At 47.3% G+C, this 27,285-nt stretch overlaps 1 protein-coding gene across 1 annotated transcript in view; it reads right to left on the bottom strand.

Annotated features, from left to right (window-relative positions):
• Window positions 1–24,072, bottom strand: part of LOC129865524 (ATP-sensitive inward rectifier potassium channel 10-like) — a 37,549-nt gene extending 13,477 nt beyond the window's left edge. Inside the window, exons 1-5 of the mRNA XM_055938387.1 lie at window positions 23,476–24,072; window positions 17,613–17,984; window positions 17,170–17,381; window positions 16,258–16,389; window positions 15,866–16,043 (exon numbers count right to left, since the gene is read on the bottom strand). Coding sequence (XP_055794362.1) covers window positions 15,866–16,043; window positions 16,258–16,389; window positions 17,170–17,381; window positions 17,613–17,976 — 886 coding nt within the window. The 5' untranslated portion in view covers window positions 17,977–17,984; window positions 23,476–24,072. The remainder of the gene's footprint in view (window positions 1–15,865; window positions 16,044–16,257; window positions 16,390–17,169; window positions 17,382–17,612; window positions 17,985–23,475) is intronic.
• Window positions 24,073–27,285: the final 3,213 nt, after the last annotated feature.

Below are 27,285 nucleotides of genomic sequence, written 5' to 3'. Positions count from 1 at the left end.
GAGACCGTAAAACGGCGGCCATCTCCTCCGGTGCCATCTTGTACACAATACAGTCCTAAAAATGTGTACGTTTTAGTTTATATCGGTTGTTGTTCGTCTTATCCATTAGCCACTTTTTTTACCACTAAATCACTGATATTAATTCAGAATCATAAGTAATATTCGAATAATTAATGTGAATGTAATAATACGACAATTTGTGTGCTCCATTGATGTCTGTTTGTGCAGCGCTTGATTAGTAATGCCTAGGAAAACAAATGTCAATGCTATGTAATTTGAGAAAAGAGATATCTATGTAAAGAGTTGAGGATTTTATGCAATTCATCATTACAACTGACTGAACAGTCGCTGAATCATTTCTCATATTTCCCCCCGTACAGGGGTATAACTTCTTGCAACTATAGGGGGTGCTGTTCTGCATTAGCATATTTTAGTCTCCAAATTAAACGGCCTATTGCTCAATTCTTGATCGTACAATATGCATATCCTTACTAATATTGGATAGAAAACACTGCCTAGTTTCTAAAACCGTTTTAATTATGTCTGTGGGTGACCCAGAACGCCCTCTACAGCAAAAATCCTGACATGACTTGCGAAGGTCTGAGAATTATCCTCTGATCTGGGTTCAGTTTTAAAGCCTGTGTATATCCTATGGCTGGAATTGAACTGCACCCGCCTTCCCCTGGATGTCAGTAACCAATGAGAAGTGGAATGGTCTGTCTACGTAGCTGTCCGAGGTTATAAAGCCGGATGGAACGAGAGTACCTTTCTTTGTCTCGTTCGTCGTGGCGCAGGGCAAGAACTCAGGATGAAATTTTGGAACGCTCAGTTATCGACCAGAGATGTATCCGTCTGTAATTTAATTAAATATAGGTGTTAGAAACATCATAACGATGTTATTTGAAACCGATTTATATCAGTTTATGCGAGTATAGTGCTATTTTTCTGAATTTCCTTTGTATCTAGTTTGAGGATTTGGGCATGTGTGTGCGACATAGCTAATGGTAGCAGCTAGTTCCAAAGGTGAAGAGGACGTTTTACAACAAAGCAACTATTCTTTTGAAGAAAAGACACATTGCCCAAGATACTGATGGAAGCTCGTCCAAAAGTAGGAACTATTTATGATGTTATTATGTATTTATTTGGAAAAATGTCATAGTGTTTGCGCGCCACTTTTGCAGGCACTGGTCTGGCTGCAACGCACACTATATGTCTAGTAACGTTAATTTTAAAAATCTAACATAGCGATTGCATTAAGAACTAATTTATCTTTCGATTGTTGTCCAACTTATATTTTTTAGTCAAGTTTATGAATAGTATTTTTATAAGAATAGGCGCTAATCCAAAATGGCGCCGGCCAGAATACATGCAATGTTTGTAGTGATTACATAGTATAACCACGATTTGTGCTGCTAAATATCCACATTTTCGAACAAAAGCTATATGCATTGTGTAATATGATGTTACAGGTCTGTCATCTGATGAGTTATATCAAGGTTAGTCAAATTATATATCTTTTGTTGGGTTGTTACGATCGCTAACATTTACAGCTGGTAAATGCGGTTGTGATTCTGGCTATTGTGGTACGCTCATATAATGCTATATTGTGTTTTCGCTGTAAAACACTTAGAAAATCTGAAATATTCTCTGGATTCACAAGATCTGTGTCTTTCGATTGCTGTAGGCTGTCTATTTTTCTGAAGTGTTTTAGGAAGATTCTTTTGGTAATTGACGTCGGTCTCAGTAATTATTCCGGCTGCTTCCAACACTATTTCAGATTGCAGCTGCAATGTAGAACTGTGATTTCTACCTGAAATATGCACTTTTTTCTAACAAAAACTATCCTATACCATGAATATGTTATCAGACTGTCATCTGAAGAGTTTTTTTCTTGGTTAGTGGCTATCAATATCTTAGTTTAGCCGAATTGGTGATAGCACCTGAAGTAGTAAGAAACTGATGGAGTTAGAAAAGTGGTGTATTTTGCTAACGTGTTTAGCTAATAGATTTACATATTTTGTCTTCCCTGTAAAACATTTTAAAAATCTGAAATGGTGGCTTTATTCACAAGATCTGTATTTTTCATCTGGTGTCTTGGACTTGTGATTTAATGATATTTAGATGCTACTATCTACTTGTGAAGCTATGCTAGCTATGCTAATCAGTGTGTGGGGGGGATCCCGGATCCGGGTTTCAGAGGCAGTAGAAGATAACATTCTAATTGTATAGATAATAAGCTATGTGTTTGTAGATCGACTGAGGTGAATGAACATACAGCAGCCAAGGTGATAACTGCTGGGGTCATTTTTGCTTGTTTTTGCTGTTCTCCATGTAGCATTTTAGCGTTTCTTTATTGTAAAGAAATGCAGGAAATTAGCTTTTCCAAAAAAATGCCACCTTCCCCCCTTCGAGACCTCACTATAACTCAAACCCTGGTTAACCCTGGTTATGGCCCTGCCTCCAACCCTTCCAAACTCCTAGACAATGGTGAGCCGGAAGAACGCCTCACCTCACAACCCCCTTTTTCAGACGGTGATGACGACCCAACCTCAAATCAAATTTTATTTGTCACATGCACCGAATACTGTGAAATGCTTACTTCCGAGCTCCTTAACCAAAAATCCAGAGTTTCAAAAAAATAAATAAACTAAAGGAAAAAATAGTAACACAATAAAAATAACTATAACTATAATGAGGCTATATCGAGTACAAGGGGTACCAGTACCGAGTCAATGTGCAGGGGTATGAGGTAGTTGAAGAGGCAAAGTGACACTGCATAGATAATAAACAGAAAGTAGCAGCAGTGTGTGTGTGTGTGTGTTGGATTGTCAGTGTAGTATACGTGGGTGTGTGGTTAGAGTACAGTGAGTGTACATCGAGCCTGTGCAAGAGAAACAGTGCAAATTAAATGATAGTAGATAAGAATAAAATAAGGGGGTCAATGAAAATAGTCCTGGTAGCCCTTTGATTAACTGTTCAGCAGTCTTATGGCTTGGGGGTAGAAGCTGTTAAGGAGCCTTTTTTCCTAGACTTGGCGCTCTGGTACTGCTTGACGCATGGTTGCAGAGAGAACAGTCTATGACATTGGTGGCTGGAGTCTATGACAATTTTTAGGGCCTTCTTCTGACACAGCCTGGTATAGAGGTCCTGGATGGCAGATCTCAATCCCAGTGATGTACTGGACCGAACGCACTGTAGCGCCTTGCAGTCGGATATCAAGCGGTGATGCAACCAGTCAGGATGCTTTCGATGGTGCGAAAGAAATTTTGGGGAATCTGAGGGCCTAAGGCAAATCCTTTCAGCCTCCTGATGGGGAATAGACGTTGTCGTGCCCTCTTCCTCATGACTGTGTTAGTGTGTTTGGACCATGATAAGTACTTAGTGATGTGGGCCCCAAGGAACTTGAAGATCTTGACCTCCATGTAAATGGGGCCATGCTCTGCCCTCCTTTTCTCGTAGTCCACAATCAGCTCCTTTGTCTTGCTCACATTGAGGAAGAAATTGTTGTCCTCGCACCACACTGCCAGGTCTCTGACCTCATCCCTATAGGTTGTCTCACCGTTGTCGGTGATCAGGCCTACCACCGTCGTGTCATCTGAAAACTTAATGATGGTGTTGGAGTCGTGCATGGCCACGCAGTCGTGGGTGAACAGGAAGTACAAGAGGGGGTTAAGCACGCACCCCTGAGAGGCCCTTGTGTTGAGAGGCTTTGTGGCGGATGTGTTGTTGACTACCCTCACCACCTGGGGGCGGCCCATCAGGAAGTCCAGGATCCAGTTGCAGAGGGAGGTGTTCATCCCAGGGTCCTTGGCTTAGTGATGAGCTTGGAGGGCACTATGGTGTTGAAGGCTGAGCTGTAGTCAATGAACAGCATTCTCACATAGGTGTTCCTTTTGTCCAGGTGGGAAAGGGCTGTGTGAAGTGCAATAGAGATTGCGTTGTCTGTGGATCTGTTGGGGCGGTATGCAAATTGGAGTGGGTCCAGGGTTTCTGGGATGATAGTTGTTGATGTGAGCCATGACCAGTTTCAAAGCATTTCATGGCTACAGAAGTGAGTGCTACGGGACAGTAGTCATTTAGGCAGGTTACCTTGATGTTCTTGGGCACAGGGACTACGGTGGTCAGCTTGAAACATGTAGGTATTGAAAATGTCAGTGAAGACACTTGCTGGCTGGTCAACGAATGCTCTGAGTATGCGTCCTGGTAATCCATCTGGCCCTGCGGCCTCGTGAATGTTACCCAGTTTAACCTGCTTACTCACATCGGCTACGAAGAGCGAGATCACACAGTTGTCCAGAACAGCCGATGCTCTCATGCATGGTTCAGTGTTGCTTACCTCGAAGCGAGAATAGAAGGCATTTAGCTCGTCTGATAGGCTTGTCACTGGGCAGCTCACGGCTGTGTTTCTACTTGTAGTCAGCGATAGTTTGCAAGCCCTGCCACATCCGACGAGCATCAGAGCCAGTGTAGTAGAATTTGATCTTAGTCCTGTATTGATGCTTTGCCTGTTTGATGGTTCATCATAGGGCGTAGCAGGATTAATTATAAGCGTCCAGGTTAGTGTCCCACTCGTTGAAATCGGTAGCTCTATCCTTTAGCTCAGTGCGAATGTTGCCTGTAATCCATGGCTTCTGGTTGGGATATGTACGTACGGTCACTGTGTTGCCGACGTCGATGCACTTATTAATGAACCCGGTGACTGATGTGGTATACTCCTCAATGCTATCAGATGAATCCCGGAACATATTCCAGTCAGTGTCAGCAAAACAGTTCTGTAGCTTAGCATCCACTTCATCGGACCACTTACATATTTAGCGCATAACTGGTACTACCTGTTTGAGTTTTTGCTTGTAAGCAAGAATCAGGAGGATAGAGTTATGGTCTGATTTGACAAATGGAGGGCAAGGGAGAGCTTTGTACGCGTCTCTGTGTGGGGTAAAGATGAGTTAGAGATTTATTTGACATGCTGGTAGAAATTAGATTAAACGGATTTCAATTTTCCTGCATTAAAGTCCCCGACCACTAGGAGCTCAGCCTCTAGGTGAGCAATTTCTTGTTTGTGGCCTTTTACAGATCATGGAGTGCAGTTTTTAGAAAGAGTGCACCAGCTGTTGTTAATAAAGAGACACAGACCACCCCCCTGATCTTACTGGAGGCTGCTGTTCTGTTTTGCCAATGCACAGAAAACCCAGCTAACTGTATATTATCTATGTCCTTGTTCAGCCACGACGCGGTGAAACAGGATTTTACCATTTGTAATGTCCTGTTGATACAATTATCTCGAACGGCACGCATCCAGTTTATTCTCCAGTGATTGCACGTTCGCCAGTCGAATGGGGGTAGAGGCGGATTATCCACATACTGTGTTATTGACTGTACGTTTGTTTATGTGTAACTCTGTGTTGTTGTTTTTGTCGCAATGCTTTGCTTTATCTTGGCCAGGTCTCAACTTGTTCTCAACTGGCCTACCTGGTTAAATAAAGGTGAAATATATATTTTTTTAAATACTCTCGCCAGGCATCTGGCTTGCCGACCCCTGTAGCTGTGTCTCCTCATTTGGGCCTGGTCTGGGAAGAGCAGTATATCCTTCGCGTCCGCCTCATTAAAGAAAAAATCTTTGTCCAGACCGAGGTGAGTAATAACTGTTCTAATGTCAAAAAGCTTTTTTCAGTCATAGGAAATGATGGAAACATTATGTACAAAAAAGTTTAAAACAGTGCAAAAGAACACAAAGAATAGTACAGCTAAAACGGCGGCCATCCCCAACGGAGCCATCCAAACTGGACACAAGTCACCAAAAGCAAGAGGAAGAAAACAACAAAACCAAACACCAACAAGATACCAGACAAGAAGACCACACTAGAACCCAAACTCCAACAAACCCAACCCCCAAAGCTCCTTTTCTTCTTGGAACCCCTCGACAACATTCCGCTGAAAAGGCAGAGCGCGAAATTCAAAAATATTTTTTGACATTTTTCACTTTCATACATTCACAAGTGCAATACACCAAATTAAAGCTTAACTTCTTGTTAATCTACCCATCGTGTCCGATTTCAAAAATACTTTACAGCGAAAGCACACCATATGATTATGTTAGGTCAGAGCCTAGTCACGAAAACACATACAGCCATTTTCCAGCCAAAGAGAGGAGTCACAAAAAGCAGAAATAGAGATCAAATTCATCACTAACCTTTGATCTTCATCAGATGGCACTCATAGGACTTCATGTTACACAATAAATTTATGTTTTGTTCGATAAAGTTCATATTTATATCCAGAAATCTCAGTTTACATTGGCGCGTTATGGTCAGTAATGTTGTGCCTCGAAAACATCCGCCAAATTTTCAGAGCCACATGAATTTACAGAAATACTCATCATAAACTTTGATAAAATATAAAACTGTTATGCACAGAATTAAATATATACTTCTCCTTAATGCAACCGCTGTGTCAGATTTCAAAAATACGGAAAAAGCACACCATGCGATAATCTGAGTAAGGCGCTCAGACACAAAAACAAGCCATACAGGTACCCGCCATGTTGTGGAGTCAACAGAAGTCAGAAATAGCATTATAAATATTCACTTGCCTTTGATGACCTTCATCAGAATGCACTCAAAGGAATCCCAGTTACACAATAAATGTTTGTTTTGTTCGATAAAGTACATCATTTATGTCCAAATACCTCCTTTTTGTTAGCGCGTTCAGTTCACAATCCAAACTCAGGAGGCGCGGGCAAGTCCAGCTGAAAGTTCAGACAAAAAGTCCAAAAAGTTATATAACAGTTCAGTTATATTCGTAGAAACATGTCAAACGATGTATAGAATCAGTAGAAAGAGGTGGAAGGGAAGCGCTATTAAAGTACACAATAGTACATTTGGTAGACAGAAGGTGCTCTTTGGTAAAAGGGGTAAATTGGTCATCAAAAAGAATGACTAAATTAATTATATGAAGATTGCCTTGGTCCTCATTTGTTTTTGATGTATAGAATCAATCTTTAGGATGTTTTTAACATAAATCTTCAATAATCTTTCAACCGGAGAATTCCTTTGTCTTTAGAAATGCAATGGAATGCAGGTCGCTCTCACGGCCATGCGTGTGACCAGCTCATGGCACTCTGCCAGACATCTGGTTGAAACAGCTCTCATTATCTCCTCCTTCACAGTAGAAGCCTCAAACAAGGTTTTAAAGACTGTTGACATCTAGTGAAAGCCTTAGGAAGTGCAATATGACCCCATAGACACTGTATATTAGAAAGGCAATGAGTTGAAAAACTACAAACCTCAGATTTCCCACTTCCTGGTTGGATTTTTCTCAGGTTTTTGCCTGCCATATGAGTTCTGTTATACTCACAGACATCATTCAAACAGTTTTAGAAACTTCAGAGTGTTTTCTATCCAAATCTACTATAATATGCATATATTCGTTTCTGGGCCTGAGTAGCAGGAAGTTTACTCTGGCCACGCTTTTCATCCGAACGTGAAAATGCTGCCCCCTATCCCAAACAGGTTATCCCTTCAAAGAAACCGGCTTCCCCTCTAATACCTGTCTCCATTCCCCCTACCTCCCTCCACTCTTTACCATCCCTGATCCATCCCCCCTGGTCCTTACTGTACCTGACCTACCCCCTACCCCCTTGTCCCTATTGACCTTACAGGCCCAGATCCCTCCTCCCATCCCCTTACTGCCCCAGATCTCCCGGACACGGAGCTGCCTTCACCCCTCATACTGCATCACCCTCCCCCAGGCAGTCAGTGGGAGGCATGCCAAGACCTGTCAACAGCCAAGAAGCACCCAACAACACAAATGACCCGCACCTCTGCATTGAAATGGTCAAAGCAGCGCCAGCAACCCATCACTAGCACTTGTCCCAACACCAGAACATGGAAAAGGTGCGAGGAAAAACCAAACATCAGATCTTCAGCCGGAGCGAGCAGGCCACAAGGGAGTACCACCACTGACCTCCGGGTTTAGGGCTTGCTTGTGTGTCTGCTTGCTCCTCAGGTTGTCCTTCCTCCCCTCTACAGATCCGGACCCGTCTCCTGCACCAAATCCTTGTTCCTGGATCTCGGTTCCTATTTCCCAGTCCCAGCACCAATCCATGGTTTACAGTCCCGGCCCCAGCATCTGCACGGTTCCCAGTTTTCCCAGCAACAACCCCTTTGCCAACCCTGGACAGAGCAGTGGCTACCACAACTGCCACCTCCACCCAGCCACTGCCAGGTGATTTTATTCAAACATAGAGCGTGTCTATCAGGTATGAAGGTAAGACCCAAATGCAGACCACGTCAAGTAAACAATAGTTTAATATTCCAGCAGGGGCAGACAATAGACAGGTCAAGGCAGGCAGGGGTCAGTAAACCAGAGGTGGGGCAACGGTACCGGAAGGCAGGCTGACTCAGGGTCAGGGTAAGGCAGAGTGGTCAGGCAGGCGGACTCTGAGTCAGGACAGGCAAGGGTCAAAATCCAGGAGGGCGAGAAAAGATAGACTGGAAAAACGGGAGACAAAGGGCTGTGAGACGAGGATTTGACTATGGACACATGAAAGGTGGAATGTATACGAAGGGTACGGGGCAACAGAAGACGAACAGCAGAGGGGCTAATGATCTTGGTGATTGGGAACGGGCCGATAAACTGGGGGGAGAGTTTGCGGGAGGGGCAGATCCCGGGTGGATAGCCATACCTTCTGCCCGAGATAATACCGGGGACCCGGCTGATGGTGACCCGCTTATCGTAGATACCTGGAGGTGGTCTTGAGGAGGACCGACCGGGCTCTCCTCCAGATACGACGACAGCAACGGACGAACATCTTGGCAAAAGGTATGCCGACCTCCTGTTCCTGCTCAGGGAAGAGCGGGCGCTGTGACCCCAGGTAACACTCAAACGGTGATAGGCCCGTGGCTGATCAGGTGAGTGTGTTGCGGGCATATTCCACCCACACCAGCTGCTGCGCTCCAGGTGGTGGTGTTGGCGGAGACGTGCTGCACCATGAGCTGGGCCATCTCCTTGGCAGAGGGTAACTTGGGGAGAGGAATTAAGTGGGCAGCCATGGAAAAACGATCCACCACGGTCAGGATGGCGGTGTTGCCAGCAGATGGTGGAAGACCTGTGACAACGTCCAAGAGATGTGAGACCAGGGGCGATGAGGGACAGGCAGAGGTTGGAAGAGGCCAGCTGGAATTAGGCGAGGAGTTTTGTTTCGCGCACAGACCGTGCAGGCGGCGGCAACGTCGGGAACCATGGTAGGCCACCAAAAGCATTGTCGCACAAAGGCCAGGGTCTGCCGGGAGCCCGGCTGGCAGGCAAGCCTGGAGGAATGGGCCCAGTCCAGGACCGCGGAGTGGACAGCGTCAGGCACAAACTTCCGGTTATCTGGACCCCCCAGGGTTCACTGGGACCGCTGCGCCTCCCAGACCTGTTTCCCGATACCTCAGCTGAGTGCCGTCGCCAGGCACGAGGTGGGAAGGATTGTCTCGGGCTCCGGGGTGGTAGCTATGGGGTTATAGCAGCGAGACAGGGCATCCGGCTTGATGTTTTTGGACCCCGGCCGGTAGGAAAGGGAAAAATTGAACCGGGTAAAGAGCAGGGCCCATCTCACCTGCCTGGAGTTGAGGCGCTTAGCAGTGCGGAGATACTCCAGGTTTTGTGGTCGGTCCAACACAATGAACGGATGTTCCGCCCCTTCAAGCCAGTGCATCCATTCCTCCAAATGCCATCTTCATCGCGAGAAGCTCCCGATTCCCCACATCGTAATTCCTCTCCGTGGTGGTGAGGCGGTGGGAGAAGAAAGCACAGGGATGCAGCTTAATGCCCGGTTCGCAGCCATGCACAACGTGAACGGAAACTTAGTAGAGGTGAGGGCAGACAGGGGGGAGGCCTGGGTGCTGTAACCCCAGATAAAAGGGTGATAAAAGTTGGCGAACCACAGGAAGTGTTGCAGCTGCACCCTAGACATAGGCTGAGGCCAATCCACCACCACTTTCACCTTCTTGGGATCCATCTTGACGCACCCAGCAGAGATGATGTAGCCCAGAAAGGGAATGGTGGAGCGATGAAACTTGCACTTTTCCGCCTTAACAAACAACTGGTTCTTCAGAAGGCGCTGGAGAACCTGCCGGACATAGAGCACGTGTTCTTGGGGGGAGCGGGAGAAGATGAGGATGTCATCAATGTAGACAAAGACAAAACGGTTCACCATGTTGCGGAGAACATCATTCACCAGAGCCTGGAACACGGCAGGGGTGTTGCTGAGGCTTAAGGGCATGACCAGATATTCGTAGTGGCCGCTGGCCGTGTTGAACGCGGTCTTCCACTCGTCCCCCTCTCGTATCCACAACAGGTGGTAGGCGTTACGTAGATCCAGCTTGGAGAACACAGTGGCCCCATGGAGCGACTCGAAGGCCGAGGAAATTAGTGGTAGCGGATAACGGTTCTTTACAGTGATGTCACTGAGTCCCAGGTAGTCAATGCATGGGCACAGGGTCTTCTCCTCTCCATGAAGAAGAACCCTGCGTCAGTGGGAGAGGAAGAGGAAGAGGAACAGATAAATCCAGTAGCTAGGGAGTCCCCAATGTAGTCCTCCGTACAGACTCCTCCGGGAGGGCATGGTGCTAGGGAGAAGGTCAATCCCGCAGTCATACGGGCGGTGCGCCGGAAGGGAAGTGGCCCTAGTCTTGCTGAACACATCCCGGAGATCCTGGTACTCCGTGGGAATAATTGAGAGATCAAGAACCACCTCTGAGGACCCAGGAATTTGTCCCCGGGGCAGGTTGCACTGACTTCAGACAATGGGCGTGGCAGAACAGACTCCAGCCCATGATGGCACCCGTAGACCTGTTGATGAGTGGGTTGTGTCGCTGGAGCCAGGAGAATCACAAAACCACTGAGATCTGGGGGGACTTGATGAGCAGGAACTGAATGGTCTCGCTGTGATTCCCTGACACACGTAGCTTGATGGGAGTGGTGTTATGGGTGATCCGACCTATAGATCGACCAACGCTCTAACATCCACGGGAATGGAGAGTAGCTGAATGGGGATGTTCAGCTTAGAAGCCAGTGCGGTGTCCAAAAAGCTCTCATCAGCCCCGGAGTCAATAAGGACCCGGAGAGTTTCTGATTGGTTTCCCCACAGCAGAATGACAGGGTACGAGTAAGGGAAGCAGAAAACTTCCCCATATGGCCCACCAGAGTACTCACTCCTACCCATGAGCCTGGTCTTTTATCAGGTAGAAAGACACAAAATGACAAACTCTCGCAATCCAGACAGCTCCTTGTGCTGATCTGGTGTTGCCGTTCCGCTGGCGACAGCCCAGCCATTCCTAGTTGCACGGGCTCGGGAAACAGTGCCTCGTCCCTCCTTGGTGACTCTCGAGGAAGGTTGGGAAATCTTGGGTTCTCTTGGCCACGGGACCATCGGGGACTTCAGGGATGACTCGGAGGCGAGGTGGAATCCCTGGACATGGGATTCCGAATTTCCTCTCCATCCGTCGTTCCTGCAATCGCCCATCGATGTGGATGGTCAAAGAGATGAGGGTGGTCAAAATCTGTGGGTATCTCCCGAGCCTCAAGCTTATCTTTAACCTCCTCGAGACGCCGTGCAGGAACATGTCGAACAGTGCTTCCGAGTTCCACACACTCTCCGCTGCCAAAGTACGGAAACCCACCGCATAGTCGGCCACAGTGCGGGCATCCTGCCAGAGCTGGATTAGCTTCTGGGCATTTTCTCTCGCAGAGAACGGGGCATCAAAGACCTTCCTCACCTCTCCCACGAACCCCTCCAGGCTCGCGCATATAGCCGGTTCCCATATGAACGGTAGCCCAGGCGAGAGCCCTTCCAGACATCAGCATGTTGAGGTAGGCTATTTTGGAGCGATCCGAGGGGAAGGAGGAGGGCTGAAGCTCAAAAATGAGGGCACACCGAGCTAGAAACGCCCGACAGGTGCTCGGCTCTCCCTTAAAGCGCTCCGGAGGAGGTAACCGAGGCTACCGGGAAGGTGGAGTGGCCGGTGGGGTGGTGCTGCTAACCGCCGAGTTGCTGAGGGGCGGTGGGGTTACCACCGTGGCAGGTTGCCACCCAGACGCCCGCGGAATTGCTCCAGCAGCATGTCCAACGCCAGGTCATGGCGCTCAGCCAATGTTTGGACCCCATCCATCAGCCCACAAAGAAATTCCTCGTGCCTACCAATGGAGGCTCTTTGGGAGGAGATGGCGTTGCGCATCTGGTCCGGGTCTGCTGGGTCAGTCATGGCCAGTTTGTACGATCAGGTATGACGGTAAGACTACATCGAATAAACAATAGTTTAATATTCCAACAGGGGCAGGCAATAGACAGGTCAAGGCAGGCAGGGGTCAGTAAACCAGAGGTGGGGCAACGGTACCGGATGGCAGGCAGGCAGCCTCAGGGTCAGGGTAAGGCAGAGGTCGATAATCCAGAGGGGGTTAAAGGTACAGGTCGGCAGGCAGGCTCAGGGGCTGGCAGAGTGGTCAGGCAGGCGGGCTCGGAGTCAGGACAGGCAAGGGTCCAACAGAGAATTTTACTTGCCACCGAGATGCCTGAAAATTACTGTCAAATTCATGGTAACTCCTTTCCAGTGCAAAGAGGTCCAGATATATCTACAAAAATGCACCATGGGGAGTTGCGAGCAGAGCTACTGTGAGAGGAAGCCATACTAGAAGCTAGATCCATAGATACTGCAGGGGAAATGACTGTAGTATTATGTACTATTAGTATTATGATACTTCTAATAGTAGTATTATGCATGCTACTTTTATATAGTATTACATTTTTTTCAGATATTACTTACATTTTCAAGGTACACCGCGTGAAGCTAAAGCAAAGTGGAGTGTTATCTGGGATCAGGCATCATTAAAAAGCCTTATTAAGTGTACAGTAATACAATACCATATAATCTGAGCACAGTCAATTTAACAGGAGGAGTCTGGCGGCTCAACTAGACAGAAAATCATGATAGACAGGAAATAGAGAGAGAAAGAGAACTGCTTTGATGAGTAGAGAAGGATAGGGTGCACAGGAAGAGAGATGTAGAGAGATAAGCATACATACATACCACACAGTGCTGCAGATAAAACAGAGAAGTGAGAGTCAGTATAAGAGGAGTGGAGAGGTAGAGCAGTGAAGGAGTGGAGAGATAGGAGTGAGAGTCAGTATCAGGGAGGAGTGGAGAGGTAGAGCAGGGAAGGAGTGGAGAGATAGGAGTGAGAGTCGGTATCAGGGAGGAGTGGAGAGGTAGAGCAGTGAAGGAGTGGAGAGATAGGAGTGAGAGTCAGTATCAGAGAGGAGTTGAGAGGTAGAGCAGGGAAGGAGTGGAGAGATAGGAGTGAGAGTCAGTATCAGAGAGGAGTGGAGAGGTAGAGCAGTGAAGGAGTGGAGAGAAAGGAGTGAGAGTCAGTATCAGGGAGGAGTGGAGAGGTAGAGCAGTGAAGGAGTGGAGAGATAGGAGTGGAGAGGTAGAGCAGTGAAGGAGTGGAGAGATAGAAGTGAGAGTCGGTATCAGGGAGGAGTGGAGAGGTAGAGCAGTGAAGGAGAGGAGTGGAGAGGTAGAGCAGGGAAGGAGTGGAGAGATAGGAGTCAGTATCAGAGAGGAGTGGAGAGATAGGAAGGAGTCAGTATCAGAGAGGAGTGGAGAGGTAGAGCAGGGAAGGAGTGGAGAGATAGGAGTGAGAGTCAGTATCAGAGAGGAGTGGAGAGATAGGAAGGAGAGTCAGTATCCGAGAGGAGTGGAGAGGTAGAGCAGGGAAGGAGTGGAGAGATAGGAGTGAGAGTCAGTATCAGAGAGGAGTGGAGAGATAGGAAGGAGAGTCAGTATCCGAGAGGAGTGGAGAGGTAGAGCAGGGAAGGAGTGGAGAGATAGGAGTGGAGAGGTAGAGCAGTGAAGGAGTGGAGAGATAGGAGTGAGAGTCAGTATCAGAGAGGAGTGGAGAGATAGGAAGGAGAGTCAGTATCCGAGAGGAGTGGAGAGGTAGAGCAGGGAAGGAGTGGAGAGATAGGAGTGAGAGTCAGTATCAGGGAGGAGTGAAGAGGTAGAGCAGTGAAGGAATGGAGAGAGAGGAGTGGAGAGGTAGAGCAGGGAAGGAGTGGAGAGATAGGAGTGAGAGTCAGTATCAGAGGAGTGGAGAGGTAGAGCAGCGTAGTAGTGGAGAGGTGGAGCAGCGTAGTAGTGGAGAGGTAGAGCAGCGTAGTAGTGGAGAGGTAGAGCAGTGTAGAGGTAGATCAGCAATCAGAGTGGGTCGGTAATAACCCTGTGGTTAGTGGTGATGAGAGGCCTGTCCTCCTGTAACAGGATCCCCCAACCCTCACTGTATCGGACTGTACCCCATTGTCTTCTAATGAGACACCCTGGCACCCACTTACACACACATTCCACAAACACACACACACACACACACACACACAGAGAGAACCGTCTCCCGATGCGGTCCCTCAAAACACACACATAGTATGTAAGAATACACACATAAACATTCAGTACGCATATACACACATACAGAATGCATGCACACACACAGACACACACACACAAACATGCTCCCCCATCCCTCTACTGCCATGAACTCTCTCTCCAGCACAACACCAAACTCTAAACTCCTAAATTCAGCCTTCTCTTTCTCTCCACACAGGTTGGTTTCAGTTCCCACACCCCAACGGACCCTCTCCTCCCATTGAGGATCAAGACATGTGAGATGGAAACGATAGTAACAACTTCACCTGCTTTACACCGACTGTACAGTGCTGTCGTTCACTAAACCCAAAACCACTGCTACACCAGCACCCTGGGAACAAGAACACTACACTGTACCTGTAACTACACCATGCGCCTGCCTACTATAGCACTCCCAAGACATGGCTTTAAGGACACTTGACATAAAATGGGACCTATAGAACAAGAATACACAACTCTAATAACTCTTCAGGTTTCAGGCAAGGTTACTCGTCAAACATGCACTAAGGAAACCATAATGGTAGCCCTTTCCCTGCAGTCAATGACCACTCCTTGGCCTTGTGTGTTGAATGTTATTCATATTTTTCACAATTCATCAAGATTTGGTTTTATTTTTTTGAAAACGTCTAAAATCCTGTGTTTCTATGTCAAACTGTTTTGTTATAGTTCACTCTTCTGCGATGTAGATAAAGTGTAATATTGAGATGCAAACTCAAAATTGAATACATTTCAACTCTATATCTGACATGGTACAGGTGTCTTCTTTTTTTAAAGCCCATAACCATGTGTGTGAGGTGTGTACTTTTGTTTCACCAGTAGATGTGTTTTTCTTTTTTTTATTATTATTTTTTTTTATCCCATTTTCTCCCCAATTTTCGTGGTATCCAATCACTAGTAATTACTACCTTGTCTCATCGCTACAACTCCCGTACGGGCTCGGGAGAGACGAAGGTCGAAAGCCATGCGTCCTCCGAAGCACAACCCAACCAGCCGTACTGCTTCTTAACACAGTGCGCCTCCAACCCGGAAGCCAGCCGCACAATGTGTCGGAGGAAACACCGTGTACCTGGCCCCCTTGGTTGGCACGCACTGCGCCCGGCCCGCCACAGGAGTCGCTGGAGCGCGATGAGACAAGGATATCCCTACCGGCCAAACCCTCCCTACCCCGGACGACGCTATGCCAATTGTGCGTCGCCCCACGGACATCCCGGTCGCGGCCGGCTGCGACAGAGCCTGGGCGCGAACCCAGAGACTCTGGTGGCCCAGTTAGCACTGCGATGCAGTGCCCTAGACCACTGCGCCACCCGGGAGGCCCAGTAGATGTGTTTAAGACTACCCAGAAACACTCTGTGTGACCCTGATTTAGCCCACTGCGGTAAAAGTTTCAACGTTATTGAGACTCGTACCCTTGGCGGCCCAGGCTCTGAGCGGGCTGCTGGCATCAATGATGTGGTAGAAGGTGAGTGGGAGGATGAGGAAGGGGCTGTCGCTGGACATGTCCACCTGGCGGTGAACGTTCCCCTGGTCCAGTCGTACCGTATCCCCCTCCTTGGTCTGGGATGTCTGGAGCAACTTCCCTGTTACCTGGGAGCCAAAATGGAGTCCTATTAAATTGTGGCGGTACATGAGTGAGAATCCTGAAGAAGCTTAACATGACAACAACCTATATCTATCATGGTGATCCATTTTTTCATGAAATATTTTTTCTGTTTGTAATACTCAAACTCAATCACTAACACACACACACACACACACACACACACACACACACACACACACACACACACACTGTCTTTACCGAGCAGCCCAGTAACAGGCTCTTGCGCATGTTGGCCACTCGGATCATGAGGCAGGGTCGGCCCTCGTGATTGGACACCACGGCGTGCTGGCTGAACTTCACTGTCTCGCCTCTCTTCTTGGGCCGTGCCACCTGAGGAAGATGGGGGGGAAGAGTGTGTCAGAGCCACACAGTGTAGCATGGTGAACTACACTACCCACAATGCTATCTGTAACATATCCTGTTTATTTGTTAGGCTGTTAACAACCTGCCGTCAGTCTCCTTACCAATACATACAGTCTATGGCATGCACTTCCCATTTTAACCTCCAGCCCCAACACACACACATAGATAACAGAGTGAAATATAAAGAAAGGGCTTGTACGTCTTATTATTGAGGGGCCAGAATGATAACCCTGACCCTCGTAGATAAGAGGGGAGAGGAGAGGAAAGGGGAGGATAATTAACACTGTTGTTAACACAGGAGTCCAGTGCTGAGTGGGGCCAGTGGATATAGTTGTACTGTTGTGTGTTGGACGTATGGATGCAGTGCATATGGGGGCTAGACTATATTACCGAACACTGGTCATGTGTGTCGATCCAAAGTTCAAATGTTTCATAGTATTGTACGCTGAGTGTACAAAATATTAGGAACCCCTAATATTGAGTTGCACCCCATTTTGCCCTCAGAGCAGCCTCAGTTCGTCCGGGGCATGGACTACAAGGCGTCGAAAGCGTTCGACAGGGATGCCGGCCCATGTTGACTCCAGTGCGTCCCACAGTTGTGTCAAGTTGGCTGGATGTCCTTTGGATGGTGGACCATTCTTGATGTACACAAGAAACTGTTGAGTGTAGTGTGGTGCTAGGCTTTATTAATGAATGGGATGGTAATAGTAACCATGATATTGATATGCCCAGGACACGGTGAGGTACCTTGGCGAGGAAGGTTCCTGTGATGAAGATCTCCAGAACCATGGTAATGACAAGCTGGAGGATGAGGAGGATGATGGCAGCAGGACATTCCTCTGTGATGCAACGGAAGCCGTAGCCAATGGTGGTCTGGGACTCCAGCGAGAAGAGGAACGCCCCCGTTAGGGTCTGCACCTGCATCACACACGGGGTGTGGTTGGACGGCGGGTCAAACTCTGGAGGGAGGGAGAGCAGAGATACAGGGAAAGAGGCGAGGTTCTGAGCAGACTGTTTGATATACAAGGTGGTTTAAGAACAAACTGTTGATATGACACGAGAAAGGGCTAAACTAAGGACCGCTCTTATTCTTCCTCTTCTTGACTTACGTTCTCTATCTCCTTCTCTCTCTTTCTCCGCCCCTGCTCTCTCCACCCTCTGCTCCCCCTTTCCCCTCCCTCCATCCTCACCTAGCAGGTCTCCGTGCACCAGCGCCACCAGGTACCACAGAACCCCGAACAGGAACCAGGTCCCGGCGAAGGTGGCCGAGAACAGGAAGAGCTTGTAGCGCCACTGCATGTCCAGGAAGGTCGTCCAGATGTCACGCAGGTACAGCGCCCCGCGCCCGCTCACATGCTCGATGCGCACGTTGCTGTGCCCGTCCTTGGAGAGAACACGCCGTCTCCGTCGGAGCGCACAGACCGTTGTCGCTGCCTCCCCTGCCGCCACCCCCACCGACCCCAGCAGCGGCTTCAGAACCTCCGTCTGCGTCATTGAGTGACACACCTTCTCGGGGGAGGAGCCACGTGAGGACGGGGGAGTGGCCGAGGTCATGGCTGCAGCTTTGTGGGCGGAGAGGGAAATGGTTGAGGGGGAGATTGAGTGGCAAAGTGGGAGGAAAAGGAGTGTGAGGGAGAGGGGTGAAGAGGGCGAGGGGGTCAGAAAGACGAAGAGATAAAGTTTATGAAAAACAAGTTGAAAAGATGGGGTTTGTGAGAAAGGGGAGAATAGGAAAGGAATAAAGGAGGAGAAAAGTTGATAAGGGGATGAATGAAAGATATGACAGGAGTGGAACATTTTAGGGGGGAGAGGAAGACGTGGAGAGGGGGAGAGAGAAAGAGAGAGAGATTATAAATGTGACACACAATAACATTTTTCAAGTGGACAGAGGCAGGCCTGTTGCTGTCCAAGGTGGTCCATTTAAAACTCTCTCTTACTCGTTCTCTTCGTCCTTCTCTTTTCAGATGGAGCAGCAGCTCCCCTTCAAAGTAAAATCCCCCTTTCAGAGTGAAGTTGCAGCTGTCTTTTCACATGAAAAAAACCCCTATATAGTGCTAAGGGACTCCTGTGTCTGCAGCACATCAGGCTGGCTGGATCGAGAGGAACAGAAACAAGGCTTACTTATTCCCCATCCAAAAACTGGAATAGAAAAGCAGCATGTAGTATCAAATCAAATCAAATTGTATTTGTCACATGCGCCGAATACAACAGGACTAGACCTTACAGTGAAATGCTTACTTACAAACCCTAACCAACAGTGCAGTTTAAAAAAAATATATACCTAAAAAAAATAAGAATAAGAAATAAAAGTAACAAATAAAGACAAAGAAATATCCATGAATGAGAGATGCTGGATCAACCGTTTACAAATGTGCTTCAATCCCAAATGTGCTTTAATCCCAAATGTGTTTCAATCCCAAATGTGCTTCAATCCCATCTCTTTCATTATCGCTTCTTTAGCGATTAAAATAAAAAATAAATAATCGTCTGCTTTACACTTTTAGTGGTTGTGGACTTTCATAAGACCTCAAACAATTACCCTAACGTGGGCCTATAATAGTTGATTACTTTGAGGATTAGACCCACACTACCCCGGTAGTCTACTACCATGTGCAGCTCAAATGGGACATTCATTAGGTCCTTATACAGCTGTCACTTATTGAGCTTATTTTCACCTCCCAATAAATGTGTTTCTGTGTCAGAGAATTAATTACGTGGTGTGGTTTGTGGAAGCCGGAGAATATAGCTTGTGTGTTATCAGGGCTAGTAAGAGGCATGTTTTTCTCCTTGTGGATATGGATACTTGTTGTTTGTGTGTGACTTTGGCCCGAGCATCCTTCTGGACGTCCTTCTGTATCCTCTCTCTCTCTCTCTCTCTCTCTCTCTCTCTCTCTCTCTCTCTCTCTCTCTCTCTCTCTCTCTCTCTCTCTCTCTCTCTCTCTCTCTCTCTCTCTTCTTCTTTCATTTACTCTCACACTCTCGCCCTCTTTCTTGGCTAAACGGTCCTTTTGTCTCTTCCTGCCTCTGCTTTCCGGATCCAATAAAAAGTAACCAACCATAGCAAAGCCAGAGAACTGGCACTCTGATACACACTCTCCTTTCTGACCTTTCTCTCTGTGTGTCCCCACTCGCTTACTCTATTCCTCCCTCCCTCCCTCCCTCCCTCCCTTTCTCTCTGGTGCTGGAGCTCACTGTGAGTATGAATAGGGATCTGTTTAAATTTCTGTGCTCAGAATACTAAGATGGGGGGTGAGGAGGCACTTGTGACTTGTGATAGGCTAAGTGCATTCACAGCTGACCTCTGAACCTTACTGAGGCCCCTCCCACACATACAGTAAACACACACTCACATATATGGGGACGTACACTACACAGCCATCTCAATGGGCTATACCAACGTTAACTTTTCCCGAAACAATGTTTGTGACACTTTATCATGTGAGTGTGTGTTTATCATTGTCATAGACCAAACTGTTACAATTATTTCCGCTCACTTCAGTATTCCTTTTAACACTTCTGTGTCTTCCTCTCGACTATAATCTCTCTTCCTCCCTCTCTCTATCTCCCTCTGTCCCGTGTGCACAAGAATCCTTTGTTTAGAGAGTAGATGAAAGGGACAAAAGCCACCATTGAAAAATACGACTGAGTGAGAGAGGGGGGGAGAAAGTGTGTGTGTGTGTGTGTGTGTGTGTGTGTGTGTGTGTGTGTGTGTGTGTGTGTGTGTGTGTGTGTGTGTGTGTGTGTGTGTGTGTGTGTGTGTGTGTGTGTGTGTGTGACTGTGTGATCATATGTGAGTATAATGTTTGAGAGTGTGAGGGGGCAGCGAAAGGGAAAGAGGATTGAGAGAGAGAGAGAGGGAGCAAGAGCGAGAATCCAAAGGAGAGAAAGATATGTGGAGAGAGAGATAGAATCCATGAGAGAGCGAGAGAAGGTGTATTAAAACAGATCGGTGACAAAAAGATGCTCATTAGTAGTCCTGAGCGGTGCACTTCACCACACTCCTTCCTTCCCCTGTGGGTTCACCTTACCAAAATCCCCAACCTGTACACAACACTCCAACGACCTCCGAGCAACCCATGCAAACAGAACAACAACTTCTCCAACCAAAATAAAACTTGTCCAGAAGTGGAGATTAGTGCCGCACTATGCACCAGCCTGTTTGATGAGGATACGTTTGTGAGAGTCTTATTTACCCTCCACAGGCTTTCAACAACCACTCTATATGACACCTGGAAAACCCTAAAGATTGTTTTTTGTCGATGGGGGAGTGGGGGGAGAGTCATTTTTTCCCCCCGCGCTGCTGACAACTATTTTTGTCTGCTCATACAGGAGTAATAAAGGCCCAGTACACTAATATTGTGAAAAATAAAGCTGCTTTTATTCTGATTTATCAGCACCCCTACTTCTGTCACGTTCCTGACCTTATTTTCCTTTGTTTAGCTTTGTTTAGTTGGTCAGGACGTGAGCTGGGTGGGCAGTCTATGTTATGTGTTTCTATGTTTAGGTTCATTGGTAATTAGCCTTATATGGTTCTCAATCAGGGGCAGGTGTTTGATGTTTCCTCTGATTGAGAACCATATAAAGGTAGGCTGTTCACACAGTCTGTTTGTGGGTGATTGTCTTCCGTGTCAGTGTTGTTACCACACGGGACTGTTTTGTTTGTTTTAGTCGGTTCCTGTTCGTGCGTCCTTTGTGTTCTATAAGTTCTCATGTTCAGGTCTGTCTACGTCGTTTTGTTGTTTTGTAGTTATTCAAGTGTGCTTCGTGTTCGTCTTGTTTAATAAATCAACATGTATTCATCACCAGCTGCGTTTTGGTCCAATCCATGCTCCTCCTCAGACGAGGAGGAGAACAACCGTTACAGAATCACCCACCAACCAAGGATCAAGCAGCGTGGGAAAAAGCAGCAGCAGCGATCGCAGGATTTCTGGACATGGGAGGAAATACTGGACGGTAAAGGACCATGGGCACAACCTTGAGAATATCGCCGCCCTCGTGAAGAGCTGGAGGCAGCTAAAGCCGAGCGGCGGCGGTATGAGGAGGCAGCACGGAAGCAGGAGCAAAATCTGGACTACACTACGTGGGAGGAGATCGACAGGTGGGCGATCGACCCAGGGACAAGGCCGGAGCCCGTCTGGGATTCTCTGGTGCAGTGTGAGGAGCCTTCCGTGCAGCCAGAGCCGTCCGCCAGCCATGAGCAGCCAGAGCCGTCCGCCAGCCATGAGCAGCCAGAGCCGTTCGACAGACATGAGCAGCCAGAGCCGCCCGCCAGCCATGAGCAGCCAGAGCCGTCCGCCAGCCATGAGCAGCCAGAGCCGTCCGCCAGCCATGAGCAGCCAGAGCCGTCCGCCAGCCATGAGCAGCCAGAGCCGTCGGCCAGCCATGAGCAGCCAGAGCCGTCGGCCAGCCATGAGCAGCCAGAGCCGTCGGCCAGCCATGAGCAGCCAGAGCCGTCGGCCAGCCATGAGCAGCCAGAGCGATCAGCCAGCCATGAGCAGCCAGAGCCGTCAGCAAGCCATGACCAGCCAGAGCCGTTAGACAGTCCGGTGCTGCCTCTCAGTCCGGTGCTGCCCCTCATTCCGGTGTTGCCCCTTAGTCCGGTGCTGTCCCTTAATCCAGGTGGGTTAATTCGGAGGGTGGCCATTGGGAGGAGGCTACGGAAGCGGGGATTGACTATGGTGGGGTGGGGAAAACGTCCAGAGCCAGAGCCGCCACCGTGGACAGATGCCCACCCAGACCCACCCCTATAGGTTTAGTTTTGCCGCCGGAGTCCGCATCTTTGGGGGGGGGGGGGGTACTGTCTACACTAAAAGACAGTATCTAACACTTTTCTTTTCCCCTTTAGACACGAGGCTGCAGTAATGCTGCGACTGTTTTTAACCGAAACTCCAGAAACAGCCTCCAGCAAAGTGAGGATTGATTCCTAAACATATTCAACCAAGTCGACAGAAATGATTCATTTAACACCTGTAGGACCCATTCAGATCAAATAGTGTCACTAAATACGTCGTTCTATGGATTGACTGTGTAGTCAACGCTGCGAAGGTGACTAGAAAACGGACAGACTTATTATTAAGGGGTGATGGAGAGAAGGAAGAAAAAAGATTCCAGCATCCAAATGGTCATTTAGACGCATGCAGGTGTTCACAAACTGCAGCCCCTCTTATAAATGCCACAGACACAGTGGGCTACTGTAAAAAACACTCACCTGTAGCCGACTCAGTGCAGATGTAGGCTCTTAATTTGATCACTCTTTTGTTGCTGAGAGTTTTCCTGCACGGCAGGAAATGCAAACTTGTAGTGTATTCAAGGTTTAAAAAAAGCTTCTACGTTTTTTGATTTGCCCTAACAAAAATGTATCAACCTCTACAAAAAATGCCCATTCATTATAACCCACATAATAATTCATATTTACTGTTCCTGCAGGATTATTTTCCTTCTGTAACAAACTGGCTCAAATTAAGATTCTACATCTGTAGCACTGATATTTACATTTTTTACATTTTATATCATTTAGCAGACACTCTTATCCAGAGCGACTTACAAATTGGAACGTTCATACATATTCATCCTGGTCCCCCCGTGGGAATTGAACCCTGGTCCCCCCGTGGGAATTGAACCCACAACCCTGGCGTTGCAAGCGCCATGCGCTACCAACTGAGCCACACGGGACCATGCTCATATGCTCATCCTGTTCTCTCTGTGTGGATGCACCTGTGCTCTCTCTGCTTATGTTCTCTTCGCAATACCAAGCCAAAGTAGCATTCCAATTGTTTATTTCTTCATTCTACGGTTATTTCTCATGAAGAGGGTGGAACATGCACACATAAAAAAAAATTTACTTAATAACTCTTCATCAAGCGAGTGCTGACCTTTATATATAGGCCATATATCTAACTATCCCTGCTGTCGCTCATGTGAGAAGTCACCACATCCTGTTGCTCTGTCACTATCATAACGACGTGGCGATGCATTAAGATATGGGAATGATGATCTAGTAGTAGAAACAAATGGAATTTAGATCTATTGATTAATGTGCCGGTCATCACTCACCTTTTGTTGCAATTGTTGAATGCAATTTTGAGACTTGGAAAAAGTTGTTTGTATCGCCCGAAAACCATGAAAAGAAATTGATGTAGCGGAATGAGCAAGTTGGCTATTTGCCTTTTTTGGTCTATCGGTACGACCTCATGCATTGAAGCGATGCGCACTTGTTGACAGTTCTCTCACACGGATGTTCACAAGACCCAACGTTCATTGTCTACAGATTTCGCTCCTGATTACAGTTCTACATATTTCCATTGTAACTCGAATAGGCCTAACCACATTACAGTTGTTACAAAAAGTTCAAATCAAATTAAGTTTCAGGAGCTAAGACCGAATTTAGGCTACCAAACACAAGTCAGCGGTTGCTCTGAAGCTGAATTGTCAGTCGGTACCGGTTCCGATCGTATGTTACAGAGTTATTATGTAATAAAATAGTTTCAATGTCCCCGTTGAATCTAAAGCTGTGATGGTTCTCGGGTTCATGGAGAAGTTGGAGTGTCTCTCTTCACTGACATTTTCTCCTGTCTCTCTTTATAAAGGAAAAAGTAGCCTATTCAGTCACTCAGCTGCACTCAGGACATTTTAATCCATTAATTCAACTCTCCTCCCAGTTTCTCCTCCCGCCCTCTCGCTCTATCTCTCACTCTCTCTCTCTCTCTCTCTCCTTCCCTGACTGTACACTGTAAATGGGTCCCTTGTTGAGGGTTCCTCAACTGTTCAGCCTTTGTCAACTTTCTCATGTAAATGTCTGATGGTTAAGATTACAAGCCTGGAAGTTATTACACTATTAGAAAGCATGCGGGTAGTTACAAATCAGAAGTAACAAAATACACTTTATTGTGGCCTTGGTTCCTCGCAATTTTTTAGTTCGGCAAAGTTGGCCAATGGTTTGACTGAAAAATGTTCGCTTCGCTCTGTGAGGCCATGTCATGTCCGCCCTGCAAGGAGAGAAACGCTTGCCTACACGTGCTCCTACTGCGAGGACATCATAGCAAATAAGACGACTGGACACTTATGCCTACCCAGAACAGTGAAATATCTATTACATGCTCATATTGATCTCCTCTCTTATAGAATCCTGCTTCTCGGAAAAATAAAAGGACACGTTTGTTTCGGCGAGAGCTGAGTTTACCGCGTGCCCCAGCTGAGCGTCCCTGGCTGGACCTTTTTCACATGCGCATCACTCTCATGGATCCACCCACCTGCCAACAAGTGTTGTTCCATCCTGTAGTCTACATCCCGCTGAGTGCGGGGCTCCCTCATCCGGGCACGGGGGCCCCTAAAGAGTGTGCTTGTGTGTAAAGTTGAAGTCGGGGGTTTACATACACTTAGGTTGGAGTCATTAAAACTCGTTTTTCAACCACTCCACAAATTTCTTGTTAGCAAACTATAGTTTTGCCAAGTCGGTTAGGACATTTACCTTGTGTATGACACAAGCAATTTTCCCAACAATTGTTTACAGACAGATTATTTCACTTATAATTCACTGTATCACAATTCCAGTGGGTCAGAAGTTTACATACACTAAGTTGACTGTGCCTTTAAACAGCTTGGAAAATTCCAGAAAATGATGTCATGGCTTTAGAAGCTTCTGATAGGCTAATTGACATAATTTGAGTCAATTGGAGGTGTACCTGTGGATGTATTGTGCAAGAATTTGAGAATGGAAAAAGGAATTTGCTCGTGATTACAAGCTGTGGGCCTATCAGGGTGTCAGTCACACTGCCAATACCTGTGTTTCTGTTCTATTTCTTGTTTCTGCGTCTTTTACGATCAACAAAACTGAGTAGTCTCAGTTGTCTAAGGACCAGTCCTCTAAGGAATGAATGAGATGATGTCACTCAGATCGTCCAGGCTCTCCTGTAGCTGTTCAGCTGTCTGTCTGATCGTCTGGATGAACTTCATGGTCTCTGACTTGACCTCAGCCTTTGGTTCTTCACATGCAGGGGTCAGCTCAGTGGTGGAGTCTGTGTCCATCCCTTCTAACATACTGGTATCACCCGGCTGTTCATTCACCTTCGCCTGTCGGATGTTGTGATCTCTTTGGCATCCATGGCGATGAGGAAGATATCAACAGATACAAAAAAACGGAACATTTTCCTGTTGCCACCTCTGCCACACGAATTGTACTGGAAGTTTGGGCTACCACATTGCCAATGGTGGCCACCCGGAGAAATTGGAAGAGCTCTGGTATGCACCCCAGGCCGATCCCAAACCTCGCCCCAGCATTTAACCCTGAATTTGCATTGAAATGGTCATTTCCTATGTTAAGAGGCACTTGCCCTCATTGTCTCCAAACCCTCAATGATGTCTTGTAGAGATGTCACCACAGAGTTCATCTTCTCCTGGAACTCCTTGATGATGTTCTTCATGGCTAGGCAGTCGGTAGACTGATTGACCATGTTGGTGATGTTTGATACTCCGCCTGTGGCTCCACCAGTGACAGCCACCCCAACACCAACCCCAGTGACGATCAGGGAGGCGCCCAGAGTGAAGGGAGCCAGGATGAGCCCCACTAAAGAGGTGATTCCTCCAGCTGCCCCAATAACACCTCTCATCAGACTGCCTATGGTGGTGCCTTTGTGCATACTCTCCAAGCCACCTGCCAGAGTTTTTTCAGCTTGTCCAAGGTGATCTGGAGTTCCTCCACAGTTCTCACTCTATAGAAAATTAATTTAGACAGATCATTTGATTGAATGAATGAATTTATGGATGAATGGATTAATTAATGAACAAACAAATTATACGAATTGATCATATGATCTTGTATATCAAACCTTTTTTGTGAGGAAACTGATAAAGGGTTTTGCCATGATGTCACCAGCTGAAGGCCTAATTTTATTTATTTATTTATTTTTATTTAACCTTTATTTAACCAGGTAGGCAAATTGAGAACACGTTTGTTAAGGCTGTCGCTCTCCTCATCCTCAGATGAGGTGAGGAGAGAAGGATCTTCAGACCAAAACGCAGCTTCAGGGAAATAAGCCATCTTTTTATTTATAAACGACAAAACTGAATAATGATGGCAACACGAAAACAAAACAAAACACTTTCAAAAACTTACAAAATAACAAAACGACGTAGAACGAAACCTGAACATAAACTCACATCACTAAACGTAAACTCACGGACAGGAACGTTACATCAAAACACATGAACAGCCAAACAGTCCCGTATGTGAAAATACATCGACAACGACGAAGACATCACAGGAGACAATCACCCACAAACAAACAGTGAGAACGCCCTACCTAAATATGACTCTTAATTAGAGGAAAACGCAAACCACCTGCCTCTAATCAAGAGCCATACCAGGTAACCCAAAACCAACATAGAAACAGATAACATAGACTGCCCACCCAAAACACATGCCCTGACCATAAACACATAAAAAACAACATAAAACAGGTCAGGACTGTTACAGAACCCCCCCCTCAAGGTGCGAACGCCGGGCGCACCAGCACAAAGTCCAGGGGAGGGTCTGGGTGGGCAGTTGACCACGGTGGTGGCTCCGGCTCAGGACGCTCTCCCCACACCACCATAGTCACTCCCCTCTTCTGTCTACCCCTTCCACTGACCACCCTAAAACTACCTTCCCCTAAATAAACAGCCAGCACCGGGACAAGGGGCAGCACCGGGACAAGGGGTAGCACCGGGACAAGGGGCAGCACCGGAACAAGGGGCAGCACCAGGATAAGGACCAGCACCGGAATAAGGGGCAGCACCGGGACAAGGGGCAGCACCGGGACAAGGGGCAGCACCGGGACAAGGGGCAGCACCGGGACAAGGGGCAGCACCGGGACAAGGGGCAGCACC

Source organism: Salvelinus fontinalis, chromosome 11 (genome assembly GCF_029448725.1).
Source record: "Salvelinus fontinalis isolate EN_2023a chromosome 11, ASM2944872v1, whole genome shotgun sequence".
Lineage (NCBI taxonomy): Eukaryota > Metazoa > Chordata > Actinopteri > Salmoniformes > Salmonidae > Salvelinus > Salvelinus fontinalis.
The sequence above is the reverse complement of the archived record's forward strand: the minus strand, read 5'-3'. Positions and strand labels throughout refer to the sequence as shown.